The 24,747-nt window shown below is 46.8% G+C and overlaps 1 protein-coding gene across 1 annotated transcript; it reads right to left on the minus strand.

Moving 5' to 3' along the window:
• Window positions 1-20: 20 nt before the first annotated feature.
• On the minus strand, window positions 21-23,975 carry sptlc2b (serine palmitoyltransferase, long chain base subunit 2b). The gene is made up of 12 exons (XM_056580808.1): window positions 23,739-23,975; window positions 19,376-19,570; window positions 18,526-18,680; window positions 17,277-17,425; window positions 16,032-16,156; window positions 13,568-13,661; window positions 12,260-12,365; window positions 10,864-11,083; window positions 9,119-9,245; window positions 4,988-5,123; window positions 4,056-4,185; window positions 21-2,747 (listed from the first exon to the last, which is right to left on the minus strand). Exons 1-12 carry the CDS (start codon window positions 23,955-23,957, stop codon window positions 2,631-2,633), a joined length of 1,773 nt encoding a protein of 590 aa, XP_056436783.1. The 5' UTR covers window positions 23,958-23,975; the 3' UTR covers window positions 21-2,630.
• Between the last annotated feature and the right edge of the window lie 772 nt (window positions 23,976-24,747).

A 24,747-nucleotide genomic window follows, 5' to 3' on the forward strand; every position in this document is an offset into this window, starting at 1 on the left:
CAGTTAGTCTATAACCGTACAAAAAAAGTAGAGACCAGATACACCAATACAAATAAACTGATTTAATCTTTGCAGCACCGTTTCCAAAAGCATGTTCAACAAACATCATTGCTTCAAAACAGCCTTTTCGTGCTTTATCTTAAAATCCCAACACAACAAACTTCTCAAGGGCAAGAGTTACTGATAGAGCTTCCAATGGGTAATGAAGGTCAGTCCACGGGTTTATTTGTTGGTGGGTTGAGCAACAGCAAAGAACATCAAAGAGTTCCACACCGGCAGCCTCCTATTGGTCAGTCTTTGTGACCTGTTCTAAGCCAGAAGACACTAGCCTACCACTGGACAAAATGTTCATGTTGCAATCACATTGTGCCTTCACAGGAAGACAACCAGGAAGAGCTGGTATTCGGAAAGGAAACTGAATCAAGTTGTGATTTCAGAGCAAATCCAAGGACAGAGAAGAGAATATTCTAGGATACGTTGTGTTTGTTCTATATATTTTTTTATTATTAAATCATTGCTCAACTGTTATTCAAGCCGTTTGGGACAAAGACAAACAAACAAATGTCAAACCATCATTTTGGAATGAATGCAGAAAGGCAACACAATGGAAAATCGAATTTACAGTTTAAAAAGTGACCAAATAGTCCCATGGCGCTAAAATGCCAGAATCATAAAAAAAAGGTAGCTTGATACTTTGTGTTAAGATTAATCAACATGTATAAAGGAATGACCAGATAGACCCCAACAGCCGCTTCACTTACTGACAACAATGAGGTGAACTTCAACTTGCAACGACAATAACAGAAACAACAACAACGTAAAGCTGCAAACAACATGAGGGAACATGGAAAGCTTTAAGTGTTCTGCCATCCCACCATGCTCCACATCGTAGCGGCAAACCTACGACGCTAGCTAGCGCAGACAGACAGTCGGAAGTAGTAGATCGATGAATAACAACGACATTCAAAACCCTCGAACCAGGTGGATCTGGAATGTCATCCAATCAGATCAGACGATAAACAGACAATAAAACAGACGATAAACAGTGAAGGGTGCAAAATAAACATAACATTTTCCAAAAGCACGTCCAACAACGCCGAAAGCCACCTTCAGCGCCTACATCATATGTGCATCTGCCATGCTTGTCAGTAGTTCTCGCACTGAAGTCAAACGTTGTGAGTAGTCGGGTACAAAAGACAAAGACATGAGGCATCAACACAGGGTGACGCATTTCAAGCTGCCGTTCTGATAACAACCAAACAGATAAGATTACACTTTGATAAACCAGGGGCAGCTGGGAAAGAAATTAACCAAATCAAAAATACAACACAGGGCCAAAATAAATAAATAGCACGTCTGCACTTCGGAGAAGCAGGGACGCCTCGTCGTCATACATACAGATGGTGGTTCAGCAGTGCGTGGTTATCGCAAGGGGGAGTGGGGGGGGGTGTGGCTTGGTAAGCGTGTTTCCCCCTGAAAAGCACTTGAGTGAGGAGAATGATGCGTCTGCAAAAGGCGTGTTTCTCTGTGTGTGTGTGTGTGTGCGTGTGCGTGCGTGTCTTTCTGTGTGTCTGTGTATGTGTGTGTGTCTGTCTGTGTGTGTCTGAGTTTCTGTGTGGCATCATTCGCATATAGAAAGGTTGAAGAAAGCTCAAGTTTTCGAGTGCAGGTGTCCACAGTGAATATTGTGGCGCGTCATGAAACGACAACCGAGTTTAAAAATGAAAAGAGAATGCTCTTCCGGCAGCCTCTTCCTTTAAAACTTTTTGCCCCCTTTCAGAATGGTTTGATTTGACATTTTTAAAAAGAAAAATACAAAATCTATCTATACAATTATATCCTTTGGTTAGGGGATTTTTTTTTGCGTATTCAAGTAAAAGTGTTTAAAGAGAAAAAAGCAAAAATACCAACATAAATAAGAGACTGAGGACATGTTTGCACTTTCTGCTTCCTGCATAGAAGCATCTGATGGGCTCCACCATGCTGTAGTCCCATCTTCACAGACCAGGATAAATAATATTTACAAATATATTCTTTTCTCTTTCCTTTACTTGCGTTTGCATCGCAACCTCTTTTAAAATCCTATTTCCGGTTAGTATATGTATTTTCTTTAGTCAACCAGTTGTTACGCAAGACAGGTAGCGGTTTACTCTCTTTTGCCTCCTCAAACGCTGTTGGAGTCACAGGAAGAAGGGGAAACAAGTAACCCGTGTGGTTGGATTGCTGCTATTGCACAAGTTAATAATTCTGTGTGAAGAAAAATCTAAAGATATTTAAATATATATATATTTATACATATATATGTGTTTCAATTTAGGTAAGGGTGAGGTGAATGCAGTCACAATAAGTTAAGACTTTAGCGAGTGAAAACGCATTGTGTAACAATGCATTAGGGTTGCGAAGGACTGGAAGTGAACCCCCCCTCCCCCCATATCTGGTGAAAACAGATCTCCCAGAGTGCACCACTGCAGCACTGGTGACATCCCCCATCCCCCGCCAGGTTTGAGTAAGCAGGACCAGGGGGCTGGGGGGGGGGGGGTCGAGGTTGCCAGTGTGTTTTTAAAGGGGAAGAAGAGTCGCCTGGGAATGGAACTGAGAGAGAGGGGCGGAGTAGAGACTGGAGGGGGGGCTCAGTCCTGCAGGTAGCTCTCCTCCGACATCCAGCCCAGGCCGGGGGTCACGGTGGGCTGGTGCCGGGAGTACTTGAGCTGGAGGAGGTCGCCCACCTCGCCAATGGCTTTCAGAGCCTGTAGGGAAGACCACACAACAACAACCCGGTCAGCAGTCGACTTTTATGTTGGAGGAAAACCAAACACCCGTTATGTTAACGTTAGTTTTCACTCACACACACACACACACACACACACACACACACACACACACACACACACACACACACACACACACACACACACACACACACACACACACACACACACACGTAGTGAGAGCGATAGAGAGAGAGATAGACAGACATTGAGGTGGAGGGCGGGGAGATTATAACATTATTAACGTTCATCCCATTGGACAGCCAGTATTTGATCATTGACCAATCAAAGTGAAGGAGGAGGACGGTACTACACTTGCATGTCCACCCCTGGACAAATTAACTCAGGACTCATCGGCCCTTAAAACATGAAAGATCCTGCACTCCTAGAACACAGCGGAGCACCTGGAACCAATTTAACCTCCTCTGCTGACCCCCCCTCTCCTTTAGACACATGCACACACACACACACACACACACACACACACACACACACACACACACACACACACACACACACACACACACACACACACACACACACACACACACACACAGTTAAGGGGCGCCGATTCCCCTTGTGAATGGCGTATTAAAAAGCGGTGTTGACTCAGGCCCCGTGGCGCGATGGATGGAGGGCCTTTGAAGAGACGCACGAGCCCTTTGTCAGCCGGATAAATGGTGATGAACGCCGGGTGCGCCTGGCCTTCCAACTTGGGTGTGTGTGTGTGTGGGGGGGGTTCATGATCGTAACATCAGCTGCGTTTAGTGGCCAGCGCTGACAGACCCAAACCGACACAGATGGGAATGTGCACGTGTTGGCGCTACTATACACACACAGACACACTCACTCACTCACACACACACACACACACTCGCGGAGATCTGACAAACTTGACTGATGGTGAAGCCCCAGATCTACGGGTGCTGCCGAGGCGAGCGCCGGCCCAAACACATGGCCCCTCCAGGGCCAAAGCACCCCCCTCTGTCAGCGTCACCCCGGATTACAATCAGCTCCCACTGTCAACGGCGGCCGTGTGATCTCGCGGCTTTCCCTTAAACGCGTGCCAGGCAGCATCGAGTCAATGTGACCCACGAGTCTCACCATAGACGTTTCCAGTTTTCACATTTTTTTGCACACACACACACACACACACACACACACACACACACACACACACACACACACACACACACACACACACACACACACACACACACACACACACACACACACTCAGCAGTCTGACCAGTGGACCAGAGACCCCCCCCCCCGGACCCCTCGTACCACGTCCAGCGTCTCTCGGGTGTGGGAGGCCGACACGCAGAAGCGCGCCCGTGACTCGATGATGGGCGTGGCGGGGAAGCCCACCACCACCGTGCCGATGTTCCTCTTCAGCATCTCCCGGCCGAACGCCCTGTAAACAACAACAACAACAACAACAACAATAAGGTGAAGTAAGGTACGGGAACTTTATTTGTACCCGGAGATAGATTTGGTTGCAGTTAAAAAGAGTAAGCTGCTTACACATATACAGATAACATTTAGGATATCGACTGAGACAGTGACAACAGTGCTCCAGACATGGAACACATGGATTAAATAACAACAACAACAACCTTGTTCACAACCACGGTGAGACGCCGGCAGGTCTGGACACTCGTTTGCTATTTCAGTTTAATTTGACAGTTTGCCTGTAATGCTGCTATTATGCGTGTCCATGACGGCGCCCATTGCACTCCTCTGCTTCCCCAGTATGAACCCCCGCGTTGGGTTCAAGGTTTCTTCATTGTTAATCAGGGTTTTCCGGCCTGTAAAGCCCTTTTAGACTGCAAGTGGGATTAACGGTTATACTAAGAATTGCCTGACCTTACACAGAGAAGCGGTCCTACCAAATCCTGGCAGACTTTGTGTTTATGAGGGGTGAGGGTTAGGGGTTGTTGCTCAGGCAACGAGGGTCAGGAGGGGTTAAGGGGTTAAGGTGTTGAGTGTTAAGGTTAGAGGAAGTGGTCTCTTCCGAGGGTTAGGGTTGATAGTCATGTTTAGGGGGTTAGGGTTTGGGTATGGGAATAGTGTTGGGGGCAGAAGGTAGGGGTCTGAACCCATCTTTGTTAACTGGTAGAGAGTAAGGGGTCAGAGGTTAGAAGACGGACCCCATCTTTGCGGGCTGGTGGAGTGTAAGGGCTTAGGGATTAAGGGGTTAGAGGAAGCGGTCTTACCCTATCTTTGCGGGCATGTACAACATCATGGGAACCACCGGGGAGTCGTCGTTGCCGTAGATGATGAAGCCCATCTCTCGCAGTTTCCTGCGGAAGTAAGTGGTGTTCTCCGACAGCTGCCTCAACCGGTCAGCGCCTGAGGGAGAAGACAGACGGACAGGTGAGTCACGATGGACTGAATGTTGTCGGTTTTTAAGTCTGCTAGCCCGTACAACGCTGAAACTGAAATTATACATGAGCCTATAGGTAATGATAAAAGAGGGCTTTTCCTTCCACAGAGATTAGAATTGATCCAACATGTTGAGGTGAATTATACAAATTCTGTGACACAAAATAGAGAGAGTCGTAATTCGATAAAACAGATAAAAGGGAATTTCTTTACCCAAAATTGTGGGTTTATTTGGTTTAGTTGTCAGACTCGGGGCGATCAAAACACACAAAAATCACTTCCTGTGATTTGTGGTTACACCGTGCCCATTGCTAAACTGGAAAAAGGCTCTGGTAGATAGCATCTTATCCAAGCAAACAAGCGTCTGGTACGGCACGCTGATGACTGGCCCGATCCTCAGGCTTCAAAGTGTTGGGAGACGCAACAACGTTGGACATGATATTTATCGTGATTTATTTCCCCGGGGCTCCTCTCTGATCTGAGTGATTACATGGAGAGGGGGGGGGGGGGGGGGGGACATAGTGGTTTCCCTTTGTACTGTTGTAGCATATTAGCATCTGTTATCCGCCTTTTCCACTGAAGAACGCTTAGCTTGTTATGACGTCCACACCTGTAACTCATACACTAATAAAAGCTTCCAACAACAGAAGGCGACCATCTTGTTGCTTTAACAAACAAACTGAAACTTCGAAAAACAACAACACGCAAGCAGGGAGCTTAATCTCCCCCCCCCGCCCCCCCCCCCCCCCTTCTCTTTTGGACTCGGAATGCGTCGGCGTCTGCGACTTCAAAAGGCGAGAGAGCGCTCAAAACAGCGCGGCTGCAACCAATCAGAAGTCACGCCACACGTCACTGTTCCTCTTCCAAGAGGGGAGGGCCTGCCGAGTGTCCCGGTGCACGCAGCCCAAGGTCAGAGAGCCGTCTGGGGGAGAAGGGGCCGCGGTGGAGGGGAGAACGGGCCGCGGTGGAGGGGAGAACGGGCCGCGGTGGAGGGGACAACGGGCCGCGGTGGAGGGGACAACGGGCCACGGTGGAGGGGACAACGGGCCACGGTGGAGGGGACAACGGGCCATGGTGGAGGGGACAAGGGGCCACGGTGGAGGGGACAACGGGCCGCGTAGGAGGGGACAACGGGCCGCGTAGGAGGGGACAACGGGCCACGGTAGAGGGGACAACGGGCCACGTGGAGGGGACAACGGGCCACGGTAGAGGGGACAACGGGCCACGGTAGAGGGGACAACGGGCCACGTGGAGGGGACAACGGGCCGTGTAGGAGGGGACAACGGGCCGCGGTGGAGGGGACAACGGGCCGCGGTGGAGGGGACAACGGGCCGCGGTGGAGGGGACAACGGGCCACGGTGGAGGGGACAACGGGCCACGGTGGAGGGGACAACGGGCCACGTGGAGGGGACAACGGGCCACGGTGGAGGGGACAACGGGCCGCGTAGGAGGGGACAACGGGCCGTGGTAGAGGGGACAACGGGCCACGGTGGAGGGGACAACGGGCCGCGTAGGAGGGGACAATGGGCCACGGTAGAGGGGACAACGGGCCACGGTGGAGGGGACAACGGGCCACTGTAGAGGGGACAACGGGCCACGGTGGAGGGGACAACGGGCCACGTGGAGGGGACAACGGGCCACGGTGAGCGGCAGTAGCTCAGCAGGTAGAGTGGGATGGCCGGTAACCGCAAGGTTGCTAGTTCGATCCCCGGCAGCTTCCAGCTGAGTGTCGAGGTGTCCCTGAGCAAGGCACCTATCCGTAACTGCTGGCTGGCTGTCACCTTGCATGGTTGACTCCGCCGTCGGTGTGGGAATGGGTGAATTCAGGCAATATTGTAAAGGGCTTAGGAAAAAAGCACTATAGAAAATGCAGTTAATTTAGTATTTACGATGGAAGGGGAGCCGGAGGGTTGACGGGAAAGGGGGGGGGGGGGGGGGGGGGGGGGACAGGCGAACATACAAAAGTGGTTTCGGTTCATTCTTCTCAGAAACGACCGTGTAATGGATCCGATGTCTTGTGTCATTTGATTTGACACCTTGAGAACCGGTTCGTCCGCCTGGAGTCAGACTGTGCATTTACAATGTCTCAAAATTAAAGTAGTCTGAAACCGGTTTCAGGTGACAGGAGGACTGCAACACTGCGGTGATGCAACACTTCCGATTGATGCACAATGGAGGCATCTCGACGCAGATAGATGTATCTGATCGATAGAAATCTACAAAGAGACCAAAACAGCTGATCTAGAGCAGCATCTATAGAGGCTATGGAGGGGGGAGAGAGAGGGGAGAGAGGGAGAGCGAGATCACAGGGGGCCCGTTTGATCGCAGGTCTTCGGCATGGTGCCCCTTTGTAAACAGCTGTGCTACGCAAGATATACACAGTCCCCCTCACCCACACACCTCACTGTCAGAAGTCCCAAGATATACACAATCCCTCTCACCCACACACACCACGGTCCCTAGCCAGACTTCTGTGTTCCATCAGTTTTTAAGCCGATGATTCTTCTATTTATTTTCTGTCAATTTGCAGAAACGATCCTCCAATGCTTGGAATTGGAAAACCTTTGCACTTGGCAAGTTATATACAAATTGATTATAACTAAATGTTAACCATTGTTTAAATTTTATCTTCATATTTAGAGTGTGAGACGGATGGAAGTGGGCTGGTCCATGAGATATGAGAGTCATATCTGGGCTGAAACCCATACCAAATACCGCTCCTTTATTTACTGATTTTCTATACTGCCTTTGGCCTTTTGATAGCAGCTCGTATCAGCTGGCTGGGAATGAGAGATTACCATAGCAAGCAGAAAATGGTTATCACGTAGAAGTAGCCCGAGTACAAAGGTGGTAAAGCTAATACCCCAAATCTAAAATAAACAAATCGAATCACGAGAGTTCTCTGAAAACGTCAAAGGCATTCAATATGAGCGGTCACATAACGTGGAGCCGAGACGCGATCTCCACAAAGCTCTTGGATGCCCCCTTGTGGTCGACGCTTCAAGGTACCGTCAAGCCAGCAATGATGTAATACAAAATGCAGACGGATCATTTGACTTGTTCGTCATTTAGGTCCAAAGGGCAAGTTTCAAGATACATTTGTTGAATAAGCAAGTAGGGGTTAGGATTCCTGTTCATTTCAAAACCAGACTCATTGGAATGGTAGCCAAAAAAAACCCTAACCACACTTGAATATCCTTCCCTTTCACAAAGAGTGGGTGTAAAGATGGAGTTTACATCTTATAGGCTTGACTTAGAGAGGGTATCAAAGACCCAAAGACATAGAGAACAAATAAAAGATGGCCAGAATCTAGAAAGCTGTCCTCATGACCTAAATATGTGATTACCGCAGTCATCTTGCCCAAGGAATCTGAGGCAGACAACACATGACGGATGTGGTGGGTGCAGGAAATTAACACACACAGATTGTGTTCACCATAATAGTACACACACACACACACACACACACACACACACACACACACACACACACACACACACACACACACACACACACACACACACACACACACACACACACACACACACACACACACACACCTTAATAATGAGCTCAAAGAAATTAGAAAATATATAAATGAGAAAATATGGGATCAATAGGCCCAAATCCTTTTTTTTTTTCTTCAATTTTGTAGCGTTCACTTCTTATACTGACATTTCTCATAGTCCTCATAGTTCTGGAATTTGCAGTAAGCAATAAGCAATAAGCGCTTTGATGTTATCCAAGCAAAGTCTCAATAGATTATAATTAATTCCATTGCTCTCCACATTGCTCTCCGTCCGTGTGCCAGCCCAACACAACGCCCTGACCTACCTGGCAGGTTGTTACCAAGCCAGGACAGGGCATTTATACTGTAAGCGTGAAAGCCACAGCACAAGGGCGTGCTTTGGCTTTCACACACACACGCACGCACACACACGCACGCGTGCGCTCCACCTACCCAGCGAGGTGCCGTCCTCCCCCATGATGGTGGTCATTGAGGTGATGATCTGCTGGGCGACCGGCGGGGGCATGGAGGTGGCGTAGACAGCGCTGTGGGAGTGGCAGCGCAGGTACTGGATCAGCTCCTGGGTGGGAGATAACGCACGACGGCATTGTTTGAGTTAGGGGGAAAACACAACGCGTTTGTGCTTTGAGGTCATCGTGTGCTTTGAGGCCATCGTTAGATGTTAACCGTAGTTAAGTTAATAGTCTTAAATAATGGTTGGCTACTGAGGTCAACTAAGGCCCTGGTTTGAAGAATAAACAGGAATATTAATTTTGTACAAATTGGCGACTGCAGTAAAAATGATTTCCCAGATACAGACAGAACATTCGGGGCATGGCTAAAGGTACAACTTGGCACTAGGTCTGTGCATGTGTATGTGCATGTGTGCCTCCATCTTTGATGATTTGATGGTGCAATAATGCGATTACTCGAGGACACTACGAATTTCTTTGGTATGTTGTCAACCAGGAACACCCCTGCTCCGGCTGTCACTTCCTCATCACATTGTCCCTTCACACCTTGAGTCATGGTGTTGTTGGGAAGGTGTGTGCGGGTTATTCTATAATTGCATGAGGTATCCGGTACACCAAAACAGGTTAGGCATACAAATGAGTATAATGCTCCTGGGTAGCTGTCAACTTCATTAAGTCATACAAATTAACCTCTTGAATCTTGAAGCAAAAACGTGTCCCACGGATTTACTTCTTTTTTTTTTGCCCCTACATGAGGTCATTGCATAAGATTCGAAAAGGGAGAGAAAAAAAAACAAGCATGTGATCGAGTCACAACTAAGTGCTGCTGATCATGTGAGACACACTTCCCCCAGGTTTACACTACGGGCGGAAGCACTCAGCCATGCATTACATAAAACCACTACTTACAAAGCGCTCCACATATTAACGATACCTCAGCTTTATCATCGATGGCCCTGTTATTTGTGTAAATTACATTGGTTTCATTTTTGTTGGGATGACTACTTTGTGTTGTTACAGGTGCTGCTTGGTTTTCCGTGCTTTTAGTACGACAGAATGTCTATAGATGTCATCCATTTGACGAAAGTCAGTTAGTGGACGCTTTAATCCGAGGTGACCTACTTAGTGAATTCAGATAAAGGTCATGAAGAACCCCCCTCTACCTGCTCCTTATTGACCTAAATTCAGCTCCTTAATGCCCTTAATTCAGATCTGAATTTTTCCTTTCAGTGAATTCACTTTCAGGATCATTCAGATCATTCAGGCGCAGGTAGGGGGACCCCAGCTAGCCGTTACACCATCCCCCATCCCTCATCTGCCTTTCACTTGAAGTGAAAGTTAATCATGTTTTCAGAAGTTCTTAGCTTTACAATGCTTCTTATTTCATGTTTCTAGGTGCTCCAGAGGCTTAGATATTAAGGTTTATGTAGACGTTGACAATTCTTACTATTTTCTCAGAAAACCCTCACGAAATAAGTTTCTTTTGCCTAGAATAGCATAGGGTTTTAGCAGGCGTTCTCAGCAGGCGTTTTTGGAGTAAATGGGTTAAAGAGTTTCGGTTCCCTGTTCACACACCACTATCTCGCAGAACGCCCCCCAGCCTGCAACTGTCCGGGATTGCGTCATCATGTTTCCACAAGCAGAAGCGTGCGTGCGTGTGTGTGTGCGTGTGTGTGGCGGGTGTGTGGTGTGGGGGATGGGTGCGTCCCGCTCAGCCACACTCACCCTCTTGCCGCCGATGTAGCCGCCCGCGGCCCCGAAGCTCTTGGTGAACGTGCCCATCATGATGTCCACGTCGTTGGGGTCCAGGCCAAAGTAGTCCACCACCCCCTTGCCGTTGGGGCCCAGGGCCCCGATGCTGTGGGCCTCGTCCAGGTACAGGAAGGCCTTGTAGCGCTTCTTCAGCGCGATCACCTCCGGCAGTCGCACAATGGAGCCCTCCATGCTGCAGCCGCAAGGGGGGGGGGGGGGGGGGGGGGGGGGGGGGGGGAGACAGCGAGTCAGGGTGTAAGTGATGGGGGGGGGGGAAGGATACAGGCCGGTAGGGATCCCCCTACCGGCCTACCCGGTGGGCTGTACTGAGCGGTAGGCGGATCCATCCATCGATACACTTCAATGCGAGACGCATCCGTAGGGTCGATGGTGGCAACGGGTTTGTTATTGCGAATCCAAAACACATCCGTTGTTAAAACCTCTGCACCGTGGTTGACGTGGAGAGGAGGGCTAGCTAAGTGCAAATGGCTTTTGTATACTCGGTTTTATAGGGGTTGGGGATGTGTGTATTTCTGGCGCAAAACCTCATAGTCCATTAACCTCGGGTCAGTCGAGTGTATTGACCGCTTGAAGCACTATTGACCGCTTGCAGCCATTGGCTCAATGGCTTAAAACACCTTGGTGTGTGTGTGTGTGTGTGCGTGCGCATGTGTGTTACATTAAGGACCAGTCACGCCCTTGTGCTGTGGCTTTCACGCTTCTAAATTCCCTGTCCTGGCTTGGTAATAACCTGCCAGGTAGCTCAGGGCGTTGTGTTGGACTGGCACACGGACGTGTGGAGAGCAATGGAATTAATTATAATCTATTGAGACATTGCTGGGATAGCGTCGAAGAGCTTATTGCTACACAGCAAATTCCAGTGGGAGGGAAATGCCTAGATGGCAGCCTTCGAGGACTATGAGAGATCAGTATCAGAATAAGAAGCGACGGCTACAAAATCTAAGTAAAATTATTCAGGCCTAATAATCCCATATTTTCTCATTTCCACATCTTCTAATTTCTTTCAGATCATTTATTAAGATTCCCGTGTGTGTGTGTGTGTGTGTGTGTGTGTGTGTGTGTGTGTGTGTGTGTGTGTGTGTGTGTGTGTGTGTGTGTGTGTGTGTGTGTGTGTGTGTGTGTGTGTGTGTGTGTGTGTTCATTCTACGGTTTGTTGTTCAATGATCACCATAAACCAAACATATTAACCCTGGTCCTTAATCTTCAGGTTATGGTTTGTCATTCCCTTTAACATTGTAACACTATGGGGCCCTTTCCGGGAAAATTTGCTAACCAGACAGAGTCATGCTTCTCATTGTCTTGGATCATCAGTGTGTTATTTGAGGGTGTGTTGAGGGCGGGGCTGCACCTGTAAATGCCCTCCACCACGATGAGGAGCTTCTTCCAGGGTCGGTGTGTCCTGGGCTGGCCGTGAACGATGGCATCCCTCAGGAGCTTCTCAAGGCTCACCATGTCTGAAGAAACACGCGCGCGCGCACACACACACACACACACACACACACACACACACACACACACACACACACACACACACACACACACACACACACACACACACACACACACACACACACACACACACACACACACACACACACACACACACACACACACACACACACACACACAAGCGGTGTTAAGACAAGCCTTTGCCAGATGTCGACACGCCAGGATCCAGATGACTGACATGAGGATCATGACAGTGACTGCCCTTTCCGTCATTACTGTTGTCGCATCTGAGAGGTTTGTTTTGTTATCGTTTTCGGGTTCTCGTCCTGTTCTGCGTTTGAACTCAACACGTTATTTTAAATGTATTTTTTTTTTGGCTTTCCTTTTCTTAGTGAATAGTGAAGCAGTGAATCAAAAGTAAAGCTGGTTTTCTATTATCATTTCATTACTTTCTCACCGTATCACGATTCTGTTAACGGCCGTAATGCCTTCAAAGAGCGCGTTCAAGTCAAGGCCCACTCGTAAACGAACACGCCACTTTTCAGCTGGGTTTTCCCCTATATAAATAAAGTTTTGATTAATGGATTGAAATCATCCGAGTGACTCTATAAAGAGATGTCACCCTCTGCCTCTGAAAGCCGATGCCCTCGCGGTTCTTTCTGGGACATCCCCCCCCCCTGAGAGCCTCAAACACATCACACACCACCACCACCATCCCCCCCAACAGCCCATTTGGGTAGCATTCAAATCGGTACAACAGGTGAAACCACTTGCAGTCGGCACACCCTTGGTGTTCAGACGAGCTGTTTGCTTTCACAGAGCTCATCAAACATGTCAGGGATGCGTCAACAATGGTGTCTGTGAGGGCCTGGGAAACGCATTACTCTGCTGTGTTATCCAGTCGTGTTGAATTTAGAACACACCCTGTTGAGATAGACTATCTCCGGTGCCACTGATATTCACTAATAAAACTTGAATGACCGACCTTGTCTCCTATAGCACTCTGTTGTTGTTTGTTTTACTTGGGCCTTTTCTTTGGAGCGACTACTATTTTGTGACCCAATAGTGTGCTTCGATCATTATAATGTTTTGGGGTCAGACTACGATTTAAGAATTGGAATGCGGCCTCTGTGGGCTTTGGGCTGTTGTGTACGCAGCATTGGGTTGAAAGCCCCCTACTTCAGACGGTTCAGGGCCCCTGACTCACTGTTGTGCTTGAAGACCCGGATGGTGGATCCCGAGAGACGAGCCCCAAGCACCAGGGAAGCATGGTTCAGCTCGTCGCTGAGGATCAGACAGCCCTGGAAGGACACAAGCAGAACAACAGCGTCACGTTTGGGGTCTCAAGGTGCATGGGAGAAACCTTCGTGACCGGCCGACGACGGCAGGTACGAGGGGTTTCGTAAGGAGATATCGTTCGTGATCTAATCTATATTTCATATGAATGTCTGGAGCATGAACGTTGCAGAAACACAAAAGAGAGGCTAGACTGACCAGCCCTACATTTGATCCTTGATGGTGAATGTGTTTTATTGTGCGCCTTGATACAAAGCGCAAGGGAAACTGCATTTATAGTTTGATCATCCGTGACATTTGAGTTAAGCCGTCCGGTTTTTCCACTTTTGCGTAATGAAGTACACAATCCACTTCCTCATTCAGATGAATATCTGAACACAATGACTGGGATGAGGGTCAAAAAGATAAGGCTGACCGACTGAACAAGACCTATTTCCTTTCTGTAAAGCACTCAACAATTTCTTTGTCGTTTTTCACGTTAACAGTTCGTAGCTAAAACTGTAACTGATATCTAAAATTGCACGGGCTAACTTGTAACGGTGGTGTCCGAGACTCTCGGTGTTTCAAATGCAACATTCATGTCTCTTAAATTCACAGCTAAATCAAGCAACTTTTCTCCAGCACGCCCAACAGTAGTACCGCAATATGCACAAACTGATAAAGTAAAAATGTCTTAAATAGAATGAATACAACACAAGCCCTAAGGTTCCCTCCTTGCCAGAATTGAATCGTAAAAAATAACTTTTCAGACAGGATTTTTTCACACGGGAAAGATCCAGTCAAATACAAGTTCAAACCAGCGCACAGACAAACATACACGCTTGTGTCGACTGTCACCGGGTGGAAACTTGTCAAAACCAACAACAAGTCCAAGTCTCCTGTCAGAATGACTGGAGAGGCAATAAAGACAATAAAACAGTTCCACCAACAGGCCTCTACTATCTGAAATATGAAAAAAAAAAAAAAAAAGAGTCCCAGGCACAATCACCGAAACCTTATGTAACCGTCTTCTGATATTTCACACTGAACATTTTTCCCACCGGCGCACACCTTTTCCGTTGTGGTATCGACGCCCTGGGCGGTTGGGTCAAAGCCGGTTATTATGTTGTGGAGTAAGATAGGGAGTCAGGGGGAGAAGTGACAGGCGCACTGAGGAATGTATATCCCTATCAGCTGACCTGGACTGGAGAACAACCCTCCTCCTGTCCCAGGTTCTGCCTCAGCGTTCTGAGTAGTCCCTCCATGTCTCCCTCTCTTTAGGACGACGGACGGACGGACGGACGGGGGCTCTCTCTCTATTACTATGTGTGTGTGTTTGTCTATCTTTCTCTAAGACTGTGGGTCTCTGATTCTTTGACTCTGTGTGTGTCTCTGACTCTGTTTCTCTCCCTCCATTTCCCCCTCTCTCACTCTCTCTATTTCCCTCTCTCTCTCTCTCTCTCTCTCTCTCTCTCTCTCTCTCTCTCTCTCTCTCTCTCTCTCTCTCTCTCTCTCTCTCTCTCTCTCTCTCTCTCTCTCTCTCTCTCTCTCATGTCTCTTTCTCTCACACCATCTCTCCCACTCTATATCTCTCCCTCATTGTCTTTCTCACCCCCTCTCCGGATGATTCTCTAACCCTCCCTTTCTATACGTCTCTCACTTTCCCTTCTTGGTGTCTCTCGCTCCAGGATTCTCTCCATGTCTCTCTCTTTACCCCTCTGTTTGCCACAATTTATCCTCTCTCTCTGTTTCCATCTATTATATCTCCCCATGTCTTTCTCTAAATGCATTTCTCTCCATCTCTCCCTCAAACTCTCTACTTCCTGTTTAAACACTGATACGGGGAGAAAGAGGAAGCAGCAGGGGTCATGGTTGATGCAGAGTAGCTGGGGAAAGTCACTTCCCACACACACACACACACACACACACACACACACACACACACACACACACACACACACACACACACACACACACACACACACACACACACACACACCTCAGTGTTTTCAGAACAGCGAGTGGGAAGTGTTGGTGTTTTGGAACAGCCTGAACTCTGTAGGACTGGAGGTGTATCTCAAAAACAAACATGTTTTTGGCTGTTTTTCTGTTAGTGCCACAGGACGTGAGCTAATGGTTTTGTATGACATTGACTCAACAGGATTGTCAAGAAAAAGACAAAGAGACAAAACCAAAGAGAAAGAAAAATATTTACGTTAAATTGTCAATTGTTGTTCGATAATGGTCATCTACATTGATAAACATAAAGTAACATTGATTTTACCCTCACAGTAGCAACCGTGAGGGAATATTCTCAGATAGCGACCCAGGCCGAAAGAAATGCAATACAAGGACAAAAATGCCACGCAGCCAAGAGGAAGGAACCTTTTCCGTACCTTTCCAGCAAGTGCAGGAATGTTCATGGAATTGGTGGCGAAGCCCATGCCAAAGGTCAGCGCAGACTCCACGCCCAGGAACCGGGCCACCAGTTCCTCCATCTCCTGATGGATATCCAGGTTCCCTGTGAGGAGGACAGCGGGGACAATAGTTCAGCTAGCCGCGCGCCGCAACACTTAGTCACTGGGTACAGCTCCTGTGCGCTGCCAGGAACACCATCTATGTGGCATTTGGTGACACAATGACACATTTCCTCTTCAAAGACACCCCATGAAAATGCTTCACCGTTGAGCCCACTTCCACCGTCATTTCTTTAACCTGTTCAACATTGAATAGCGAAAAACAAAGGAAAACATATCTGGTTTATTTTGCCTTTTTGGATCCTAACGAAATGACACACATTTTTGTTTTGTATTTTTGAATTTATGGAAAAGGGGGCCGGCTTAACTTTCAACCAATAATACCACACCTTTCCTCTCCCCTGCAACGGACCCAGCTGGCGAAACATATTAATTTGCCGCTATCCAATCACTCCTCCCCGGAGGATCAAACCCCATCCCCCTTGTGTTTTGCTCTGTGCTAATTAACCTGCCTGTTAGTGCATGGAAGCACGTCAGACTAAAGTGAATAACTTTTAAAAGCCCTTTCTCATCGGCCATAAGCATGAGTTCACTGATGTCGAGATAGGGCTTAGTACAGCACTTAGTAAAGTTGCGATTCTTTATTCTTATTTTTTGTAACGATCTGAGGAACTCCGATGTTGTCCATCAGCACCAAAACTCTTGGAGGAGGAACTCTGTTCCTTTCTTCAGTGCGTCAATAGGATTCACACATGTTTGGTTTTGATTTGCGAAAGTAAAACAAAAGATGGATCGGTATTATTGTCATTTAGACGATTAGATTACGCGTGAGGAGCTCGAAGTCGCTCATTTTCAGCTACTTTCAAAGCCAGCGTATTTCACAGCGCTTATCGTTTGGAGATAAGAGGCGGAAGCTGCTTTTTCAAAATAAGAGTGGCTTAAGGCTTACTTCATGGCACACTAAAGTGTCCTATAAACACTTATTGGATGTTAGTGACGGGGATCGAAAACCTGTATATCCAATTTATAATGCTCAACCTCAAAGTCTATGAAAGCCAAAAACGTTAACATCCATTCAGATTAAATAACGCGCAAGAAATTGTGTGTGTGTGTGTGTCTTTGTGTGGGTGTGTTGTGTGTGTGTTGCTTCTCCATCTCCCTTACCCATCTCACAGCGGGTGCCGCAGACCCCGGATCCGTACTTTTCAGTCACTTGGATGGCTGCGTCAGCACACTGGCCCACGTTCTCAGCAAAGCCCAGGTAGTTGTAGGAGCCCATGTTGATCACGTCCCTCATGATCTTACCCGTGTTCCTGGGTGGGAGAGGGAGAGAGAGAGCGGAAAAAGAACATAAACACACTAAAGTGTCGTCCTTTAATGTATGCGTTTATCAATTCTCGCTTGTTTTGAAAACATGTCTTAGTCCTACTAAACAAATATGTTATTACTTATTTAATACTCATATGAAACAAATATAGGGTTATAAAGGTAATTTATATGTTTGGAATTATAAAAAGTACATCCAATTCATTTTGACCTTTGATAGTCCGTATTCTGAATTAAAAAAACATCTAGTTTAATAACACTGCTGCCATGTTGTTGTCACCATTAACATAATGTTATCACTAACAGGTCAGCCATTTAAATCGATGCATTGCTCTGGCTGGTTAAACTTCACCGAGGCCCAAGGACACACCTGAGGTTGACTCACACACACACCCACATTAAAGAGACATTTTCAAACCAATCCAATTAAATAATTGAAGAAGTAAACAGAGAACAGATTTGGTTTGGGCAAGGCACATTTGGCCGGTCAGTCTGAATAATAAAACATATACTTCAAAAGACAAAAAACCACATGACACACACTCATAAGAGCAGATAGAGATGTGGTTACGAGTTGTCAGATGGCCTTCACGGAGACATTTCATTATGCTCACCAGTACCAGGGGTCAACATCCCTGAACACGACCATAAAGTTGAGATAGTGACCAGATATGCAAACTACACTCGTCCCGCACACACAGAGTCATCCGCGCACGCCCATTAGAGGAAGCATGACGACAGATGACATGGACAACATAGGGAAAGCTTGTCAAGTGTGTTGACACACAAGGTGGGATCGAACCATAGTACAAGTGTGCGCACATCAATGACACATAAATGAACTTCTACACATATGTATAGACACACATAGTCACATGTAAGCCTAGATACCGGTACACACACACACAAACATGCGCATGAAAAGCTCATACAACAAGCATATCATACCCAAGCCACACATAAATACACACACTAACACACACTCGTCCAAATATGCAAATATGCACACACTCTTGGCCTACATGCAACCGGGCAGTTCTCTTTGCACAAGGCAGCGGCAGGCGCACACCGGGGCCGAGACACTCACTGGAAGGTCCTGTTGTAGTCGTGGGAGACCTGCTCCACAATGTCCATCTTGGACCCGGGGACGCCGCAGAGGGGCCGGTTCCAGTTGTCCCGGATCCGCGTGTACAGGTTCCTCGTGTAGAAGTTCTCAAAGTCCTGGTACAGGGGAACGAAGTCCTACGAGACCACACAGCGGGCCGGAGGAAGAGAGAGAGGTGGGAGATAAGCAAGAGAATGTACGATAACAATAACAATAGGGGATGCATACCATAACAATACATTGGAAACACTGCGTGAGACTGATACGAGGCCACACAAAAGATACGGCTTATCTCTGAGGACACGCAAGGTTCCACAGCAGTGTGCTGATCTCCCATAAGGGGAGGGTACGATATCTCCGAACAACGCGGAACACGACTCTTGAGGGATGTTTTTCTCCCGGCATTCGCCCTGATGTTGTCTGCATGATCAGATGGTCTAAGCCGCGGTTAGTTTGAGGTCTCTCGCTTCTCTCGTCATCTGACGGTTTAAGTGCATCTATTACCATTGAGGTTTTGAAGATTATACTCAGAAATCAAAAGGATCTAGGGATCAACATTGCAAATTTGCCTAACCTACAAATACTACAACGCAATGAGTCATCAGACACATTTTATAATGTTTCTAGATTAATGCATGGATAAAAAATACAAAGTCATAAAGCAGACGCGTTGATTTTGCTATTTTTTGCCAAGTATACTGCTGAAGGGACACTGCTGAAGGGTGCCTAATGGTTGCACTGCAGACATGGGCTATCGAACCCAGTATCTTTATTCTACTGGAAGTCTACAACACAACACCCTGACCACAGACGATCTCTAGAGCGACCGTACCTTCTGCTCGTCTCTCTCGCGCGCCACGCTGCACTTCTCGATGTTCCAGTGGCGCATGAAGTCGCGCAGGTATCCGAAGATGGTGAGGATGCCATAGCCCATGTAGGTGAGCACGGCCACCAGCAGGGGGGTCTCCTCATAGGATTCAACGAAGGGCTTGTTGTACAGGCTGGGGTTCCGCACCACATTGTGGTTCTGGGGGAGCACAGGGAAAGAGGAAAAACTCAATTCAACGTCCTCAAAATTTTACTTTTTGTTTGCATTCCCCGATATCCGCGCACCCACTCCCCATCAGTCAGCGCTCGAGTTAAAGCTCAATATAGGTAAAGCACAATTTCATTCAAATAAAACGAGATATTTCACCTGAAATACCCCAGGGCAGAAGTAAGTAATGGGCTACACACACTAATTATATATAAATCAATGGCTGCCTGCGGAGAGGTCGTTCATTAACCCTCCTAGGTGTATCGGATTACTTAAACAAAAACAAAGCGGGGGAGATCAGAAAAACCCTGTCAACGCAAGGCAGAGGTCTCTTAAGACAACAATAGCGTCTGTGTGCCTTGGGCCATCCTCACAGCAGCCTCTGGTTTCCCCCTTTAGGGCCTCATGGCTTATCAGTCCTTGCAATCAGTTAACTTATTAAAACCCACCACAGCGCCTCTGACCACGTTTTATACGTGACTAAGGACAGAAGGTCCTGTAACTCCTTGTTACTAATTAGGAATGAAGGCAATGAGGGAAAGAACTCCACACAAAGCCACAATACACTACATGCTGCTGTATAGGGCGTCGGTTAAATTGCTGCTTTTATTGTTTTAGAAGCTGGTTACAAGGCACAATACACAATATACTTTATATTTTTGTAATTGGAGACAAGAGCCATGCCCGCTCGCTTGGTGGCGATACAGCCGTCATGAGGTCAGGGAGGGCTGAATTACGTTTACGAACCAGCATTACTGTTATAGGTTCCCATGAGCAAATTTAGAGCATAGTCAGGAGAGTGGTGTGATTCTGACACGTAGGCCCATCACACCTGGTCTCCAACTTAAAAATATATCTGGGGCTTAGCAACCAAACAAACCACAGCAAGACTGTGAGCTCTCCTCCTGATTCTACGCTAATCAAATGAGGTCTGTTGTTATACAGCTCCGCTGCCTCACGGCTCAGCAACCCCATAGCATGTGACAAGTCCCATGCTTTCTGGCAAATATCTCAGGGAAGGCAAAGAGGAGAACAGTGCTCCCTCAACTCGTCGAGTGCGTGCGTGTGTGTGTTTAATGCTGGTCGGGCAGGTTACTGCCTTTCCATACGAGTGCGTTCAAGACCAACACCGGGAACAAACAGAACGGGCCTGCCTAGTGTTTTGTGTACCAACACTAGTTTAAAAAAAAACAAAAAACCTTGCCTGCCCTGAGCACAAAGGCACTTTCACTCCCAAGCACAAACACTTGCTGGAAAAATAACGGAAACATCGCAAGGCTTTAGACAAACCCGGCTATAGGAAGACAGCGCTGGCACTGAAGTTGTGTTCAGTAAACGAAAGTGTGTGGCAACTGTTGCCAAGACTGACCTTACAAAGGCTGCATCATGCAAGCAGGCCCGACTGGGAGAGGGGACACCACAGGCATTGTCGTGTTTGTGGTGTGGTGTGGTGTGGCGTGTAACAGATTCTTAAAAGAGCGAGGAAGCAAAGAAGCGTTACGTGAATATGTATGTTAAAGAGTTGTGTGTAAGTTCAGTAATGCATGTCATAAAGAGGAACTATTGGCTGGTATACAGTACACTCAATGTACAGCACATTTCTGTTGGGGACAACTCTGATAAAGGGCTCTTGGATTAGGAAGCAGGAACAAAAAGCAATGTGTGCCGGAGATTAAAATTCAGCCCAACTGTGCAAACCATCCACCAAATTTCCAGTGTACTTCATTTCACATCAGGCATTTAAGCTGCATGGATAAACACTGTCTTTCAACAGAAAATTCCAATGTGTACTGTAAGTAATGATCCAAATATTTACCTCTGATCTAGAGGCCTCTCCCTTTAACTGAAGTTTTTTCAAGGAATTTTGACACTCCTTTTCAATAAAATAGTCCAAAATGATTCAATAACGGCGTGTTAAACTAAAGCAGGGTAGTATGCAAGGGGAGATATCTCCACGAACCAGAGGGAAATACCGGAAGAATCCTGGAAGCTGCTATAGATACGGGCCTGCCATATCTAAAGGTGCCAGGCTTTTTTATTGGAGGTAAGAAAACAACAACAAAGTGAGCCTCTACGATGGGAACGGATTATACAGACTATTATTGCGCAGTTGTAAAAGCTGTGTTTTGCACAAGCCCGTCTATATGCCCGTATACATTTTGCGAGCTGTAAGTCCATAACAGGAAGTCTTCATTCCACCTTGATGGATTTACAAGCCATACATCCTTGATGGATCTGTACTTGTAGGTGATATGCTGAGGAGATACGAAGTAGATACACTTGGTTCCTCTCATAAAACAAGTTGCCAAGCATCTAGTGTTTCAGTGTGCCTTAACCTGTATCACGCACACACACACACACACACACACACACACACACACACACACACACACACACACACACACACACACACACACACACACACACACACACACACACACACACACACACACACACACACACACTATTCTTTCATTTCAACTTCTCAGTGTCTATTAAACAAAATAAAATAAGGTCAGCATTTTATAATACGTTTTGAACAAGAACTGGAATGTGTCTGTACATAAGATAAGCGAGATTTCTTTTGAAGATCACTGATCAAGAATTTCAAATTAGGAATAACATCGCCAGGATATTCTGTGTGTTTTGAAAATACATTTCAACAATGACAATATCCACTGATGGGGGCATGTATTATATTATCGATAGCACAGTATCTTTCCCTGTATATAATAGGATTCACCACCACGCCCTAGACATGCATTAGGTGAAATGACAGCTTTACAACTCAAGACCTGCCTCCAACTCGCTGACAATAGTCGGGAAGAATGACTCATGGATCTAAATGGCTCCACAGAAAGAAAACATGGAACCAATTATACAATACCACAATTTATCAAGTTCAACAGAAACCCAGCTCCCCGACATTGACAAACTGGAATCTAGAATGGAATCTGCCAAATCGTGAATTTGACAACATCAACTTAATGCGCAAGAGTGGTTCTGATATGACACACAACATTCAACATTCTTGTGAGGCAATCGGATTTCAGAATTTTGTAAGTTAGGATCAACTTATGTTTTCAACTTGTATCACTTTTGACAGAAACTCTTTGCTAAACGCAGCATCATGGTATCACAATATGATCACAAACATTCATTTTTCCAAGTTGACAGTTCCAGTAGATCTAGGCCTACAATCATAGGAAAAAGCATGCAAGGCAGCATGAATGGGTCAACCCCACACACCAACCCAAAACCCAACTCTGTTGCCATATATTCCCGTTCACCGTGGGGGCCACACCCAGCTCAGACTGAAGACATTCTTCCCCAGAGAATAAAGTGGGAACAACCCCCCTCCCCTTCTCCCAGGCGACAGAGACGCCTCCTCCAGTTACATTGTACAACGGGGTACTAGTATTCTTCATACTGGTGCCAATGTAAACAGAGACACTCTCCGCAGTCACACACACACACACGTACAAAAACACGTACACGCGTACACACACACACACACACACACACACACACACACACACACACACACACACACACACACACACACACACACACACACACACACACACACACACACACACACACACACACACACACACACACTAACAACAAGGGGTAAGGTTACAAAGACCTCAACACTGCAATCACACTGAATGAGCAACTATGCACCTGTAGTTTGGGTAGTCTGTAGCTAAGAAACCGAAACGACAGGACTGGGAAACAAATAAATACGCTTCTCGTCAGCTTCCAAGTTGACAGACTGAGGAATGATTGAACTCTATCCCGTTACATATGTTTAAATTAATCCTGCCATAATTGTATGGGCAGTAATGTAAGCGAATAGCCAATGATCATGACAAAAAACACTAAAATAAGTACAAAAAATATAGATTTATCTTTCATTTGCAGTAGTTTGTGATAAGTTTTAACTACCCCGACCCAACGTAACTGTTGTTATGTATGAAGACTCAGAGCCCCAGGGCATAGCGATATTCACACCGTTAACACCGATCCACAGACCGTCAAAACAAGCAGGCAACGACGTGAACGTATCGATCTCTACAGACAAAATGAGGATGAAAACACTTTGTTCCTCCCTAGTTAGCGGTTTAATATCCAACAGAGGATGGCTGGGCCTCACCTTTTCCCTCGGGCGGCGGTACTTTTGCGGCTGCTGAAACAGGCAGTGGTTCTTCACGAAGCCATTTTTACCCGATTTCTTGTCCTTTGAGCTCCGTTGGCAGGCGTCTCCATTCAGCAGCTTATTGCTGGAACTTTCTGTCATGTTCAGGCGGTAGCAGAAGGCGCCCGGCAACTGGAAAACTGAGGTATCTTCACTCGTGTGTGGCCGTGAAGTCATGTATGTGCCGAGGGGAGGGGGGGAGAAGAGACGACAAGACGCCCACTCTGCACTATGCAACACGAGATTGCCGGAAACACCCGCCCCTACCGCTGTACATCGGCCAATGACGCCGCGGCAGACGTCACCCACTCTTCTATATGGGGGGGATGGTCCTAAAAGCACCGGGTCCACCTTATGGAAATGTCCTATAATAACCTCATCATGGGAAATAGGGAGAGTCAAGCATTGATACGAAGGCCTTGCCGCTTTTTTTTTTTTTTCAAAGACATATCTCACCTGAATGGTGTTGGGCCAATGGAAGTGTTCAGCCCTCTGTCAGATTACATTGTACGTTGTTTGGGTAGCCGGTTACCTTGGCATCACCTGTTTATTACATTATTATGTCAGCCTCAGACACGAGTCGTCACACACGCTTCCTTGTAATGAAAATATTTTATGAAAAACAAATGATCACAGCTTTGGTTCCTATAGTCTTGATTGCGGATTTCGTTGAATTTGTATTTTAACAGAGTTGTTAGTTTGTAAATTTAGTGAGTGAGGTAGTTACTTCGTGTCATTGTTTATGTTAGAAACCGCACCGTGGTTGCGTATCTTGACGTCATTATTTTCTTATCAAGAGATAATGACATATCTTTATTTTACATGTAGCAGAATAGTCCTACATCCGAAACGTTATGTATGACCTGCATTCGATTTGAAATGTTACTTACGCATTGTACTGTATCATATCTAAATGTACATTGCAACCATGTAAAACAAACTGGGCTGGTTTTATTATCCTGCATTC

Source organism: Gadus chalcogrammus, chromosome 21 (genome assembly GCF_026213295.1).
Source record: "Gadus chalcogrammus isolate NIFS_2021 chromosome 21, NIFS_Gcha_1.0, whole genome shotgun sequence".
Taxonomy (NCBI): domain Eukaryota; kingdom Metazoa; phylum Chordata; class Actinopteri; order Gadiformes; family Gadidae; genus Gadus; species Gadus chalcogrammus.

Coding starts and splice junctions, on each gene's coding strand:
- sptlc2b (XM_056580808.1), bottom strand. CDS start 23,957: ATGACTTCACGGCCACACACGAGTGAAGATACCTCAGTTTTCCAGTTG. Junction 12,366..13,567: donor CCGGGTCTTCAAGCACAACA/GTGAGTCAGGGG, acceptor GTGTTTCTTCAG/ACATGGTGAGCCTTGAGAAG. Junction 5,124..9,118: donor GGAGGACGGCACCTCGCTGG/GTAGGTGGAGCG, acceptor CTTCTCCCTCAG/GCGCTGACCGGTTGAGGCAG.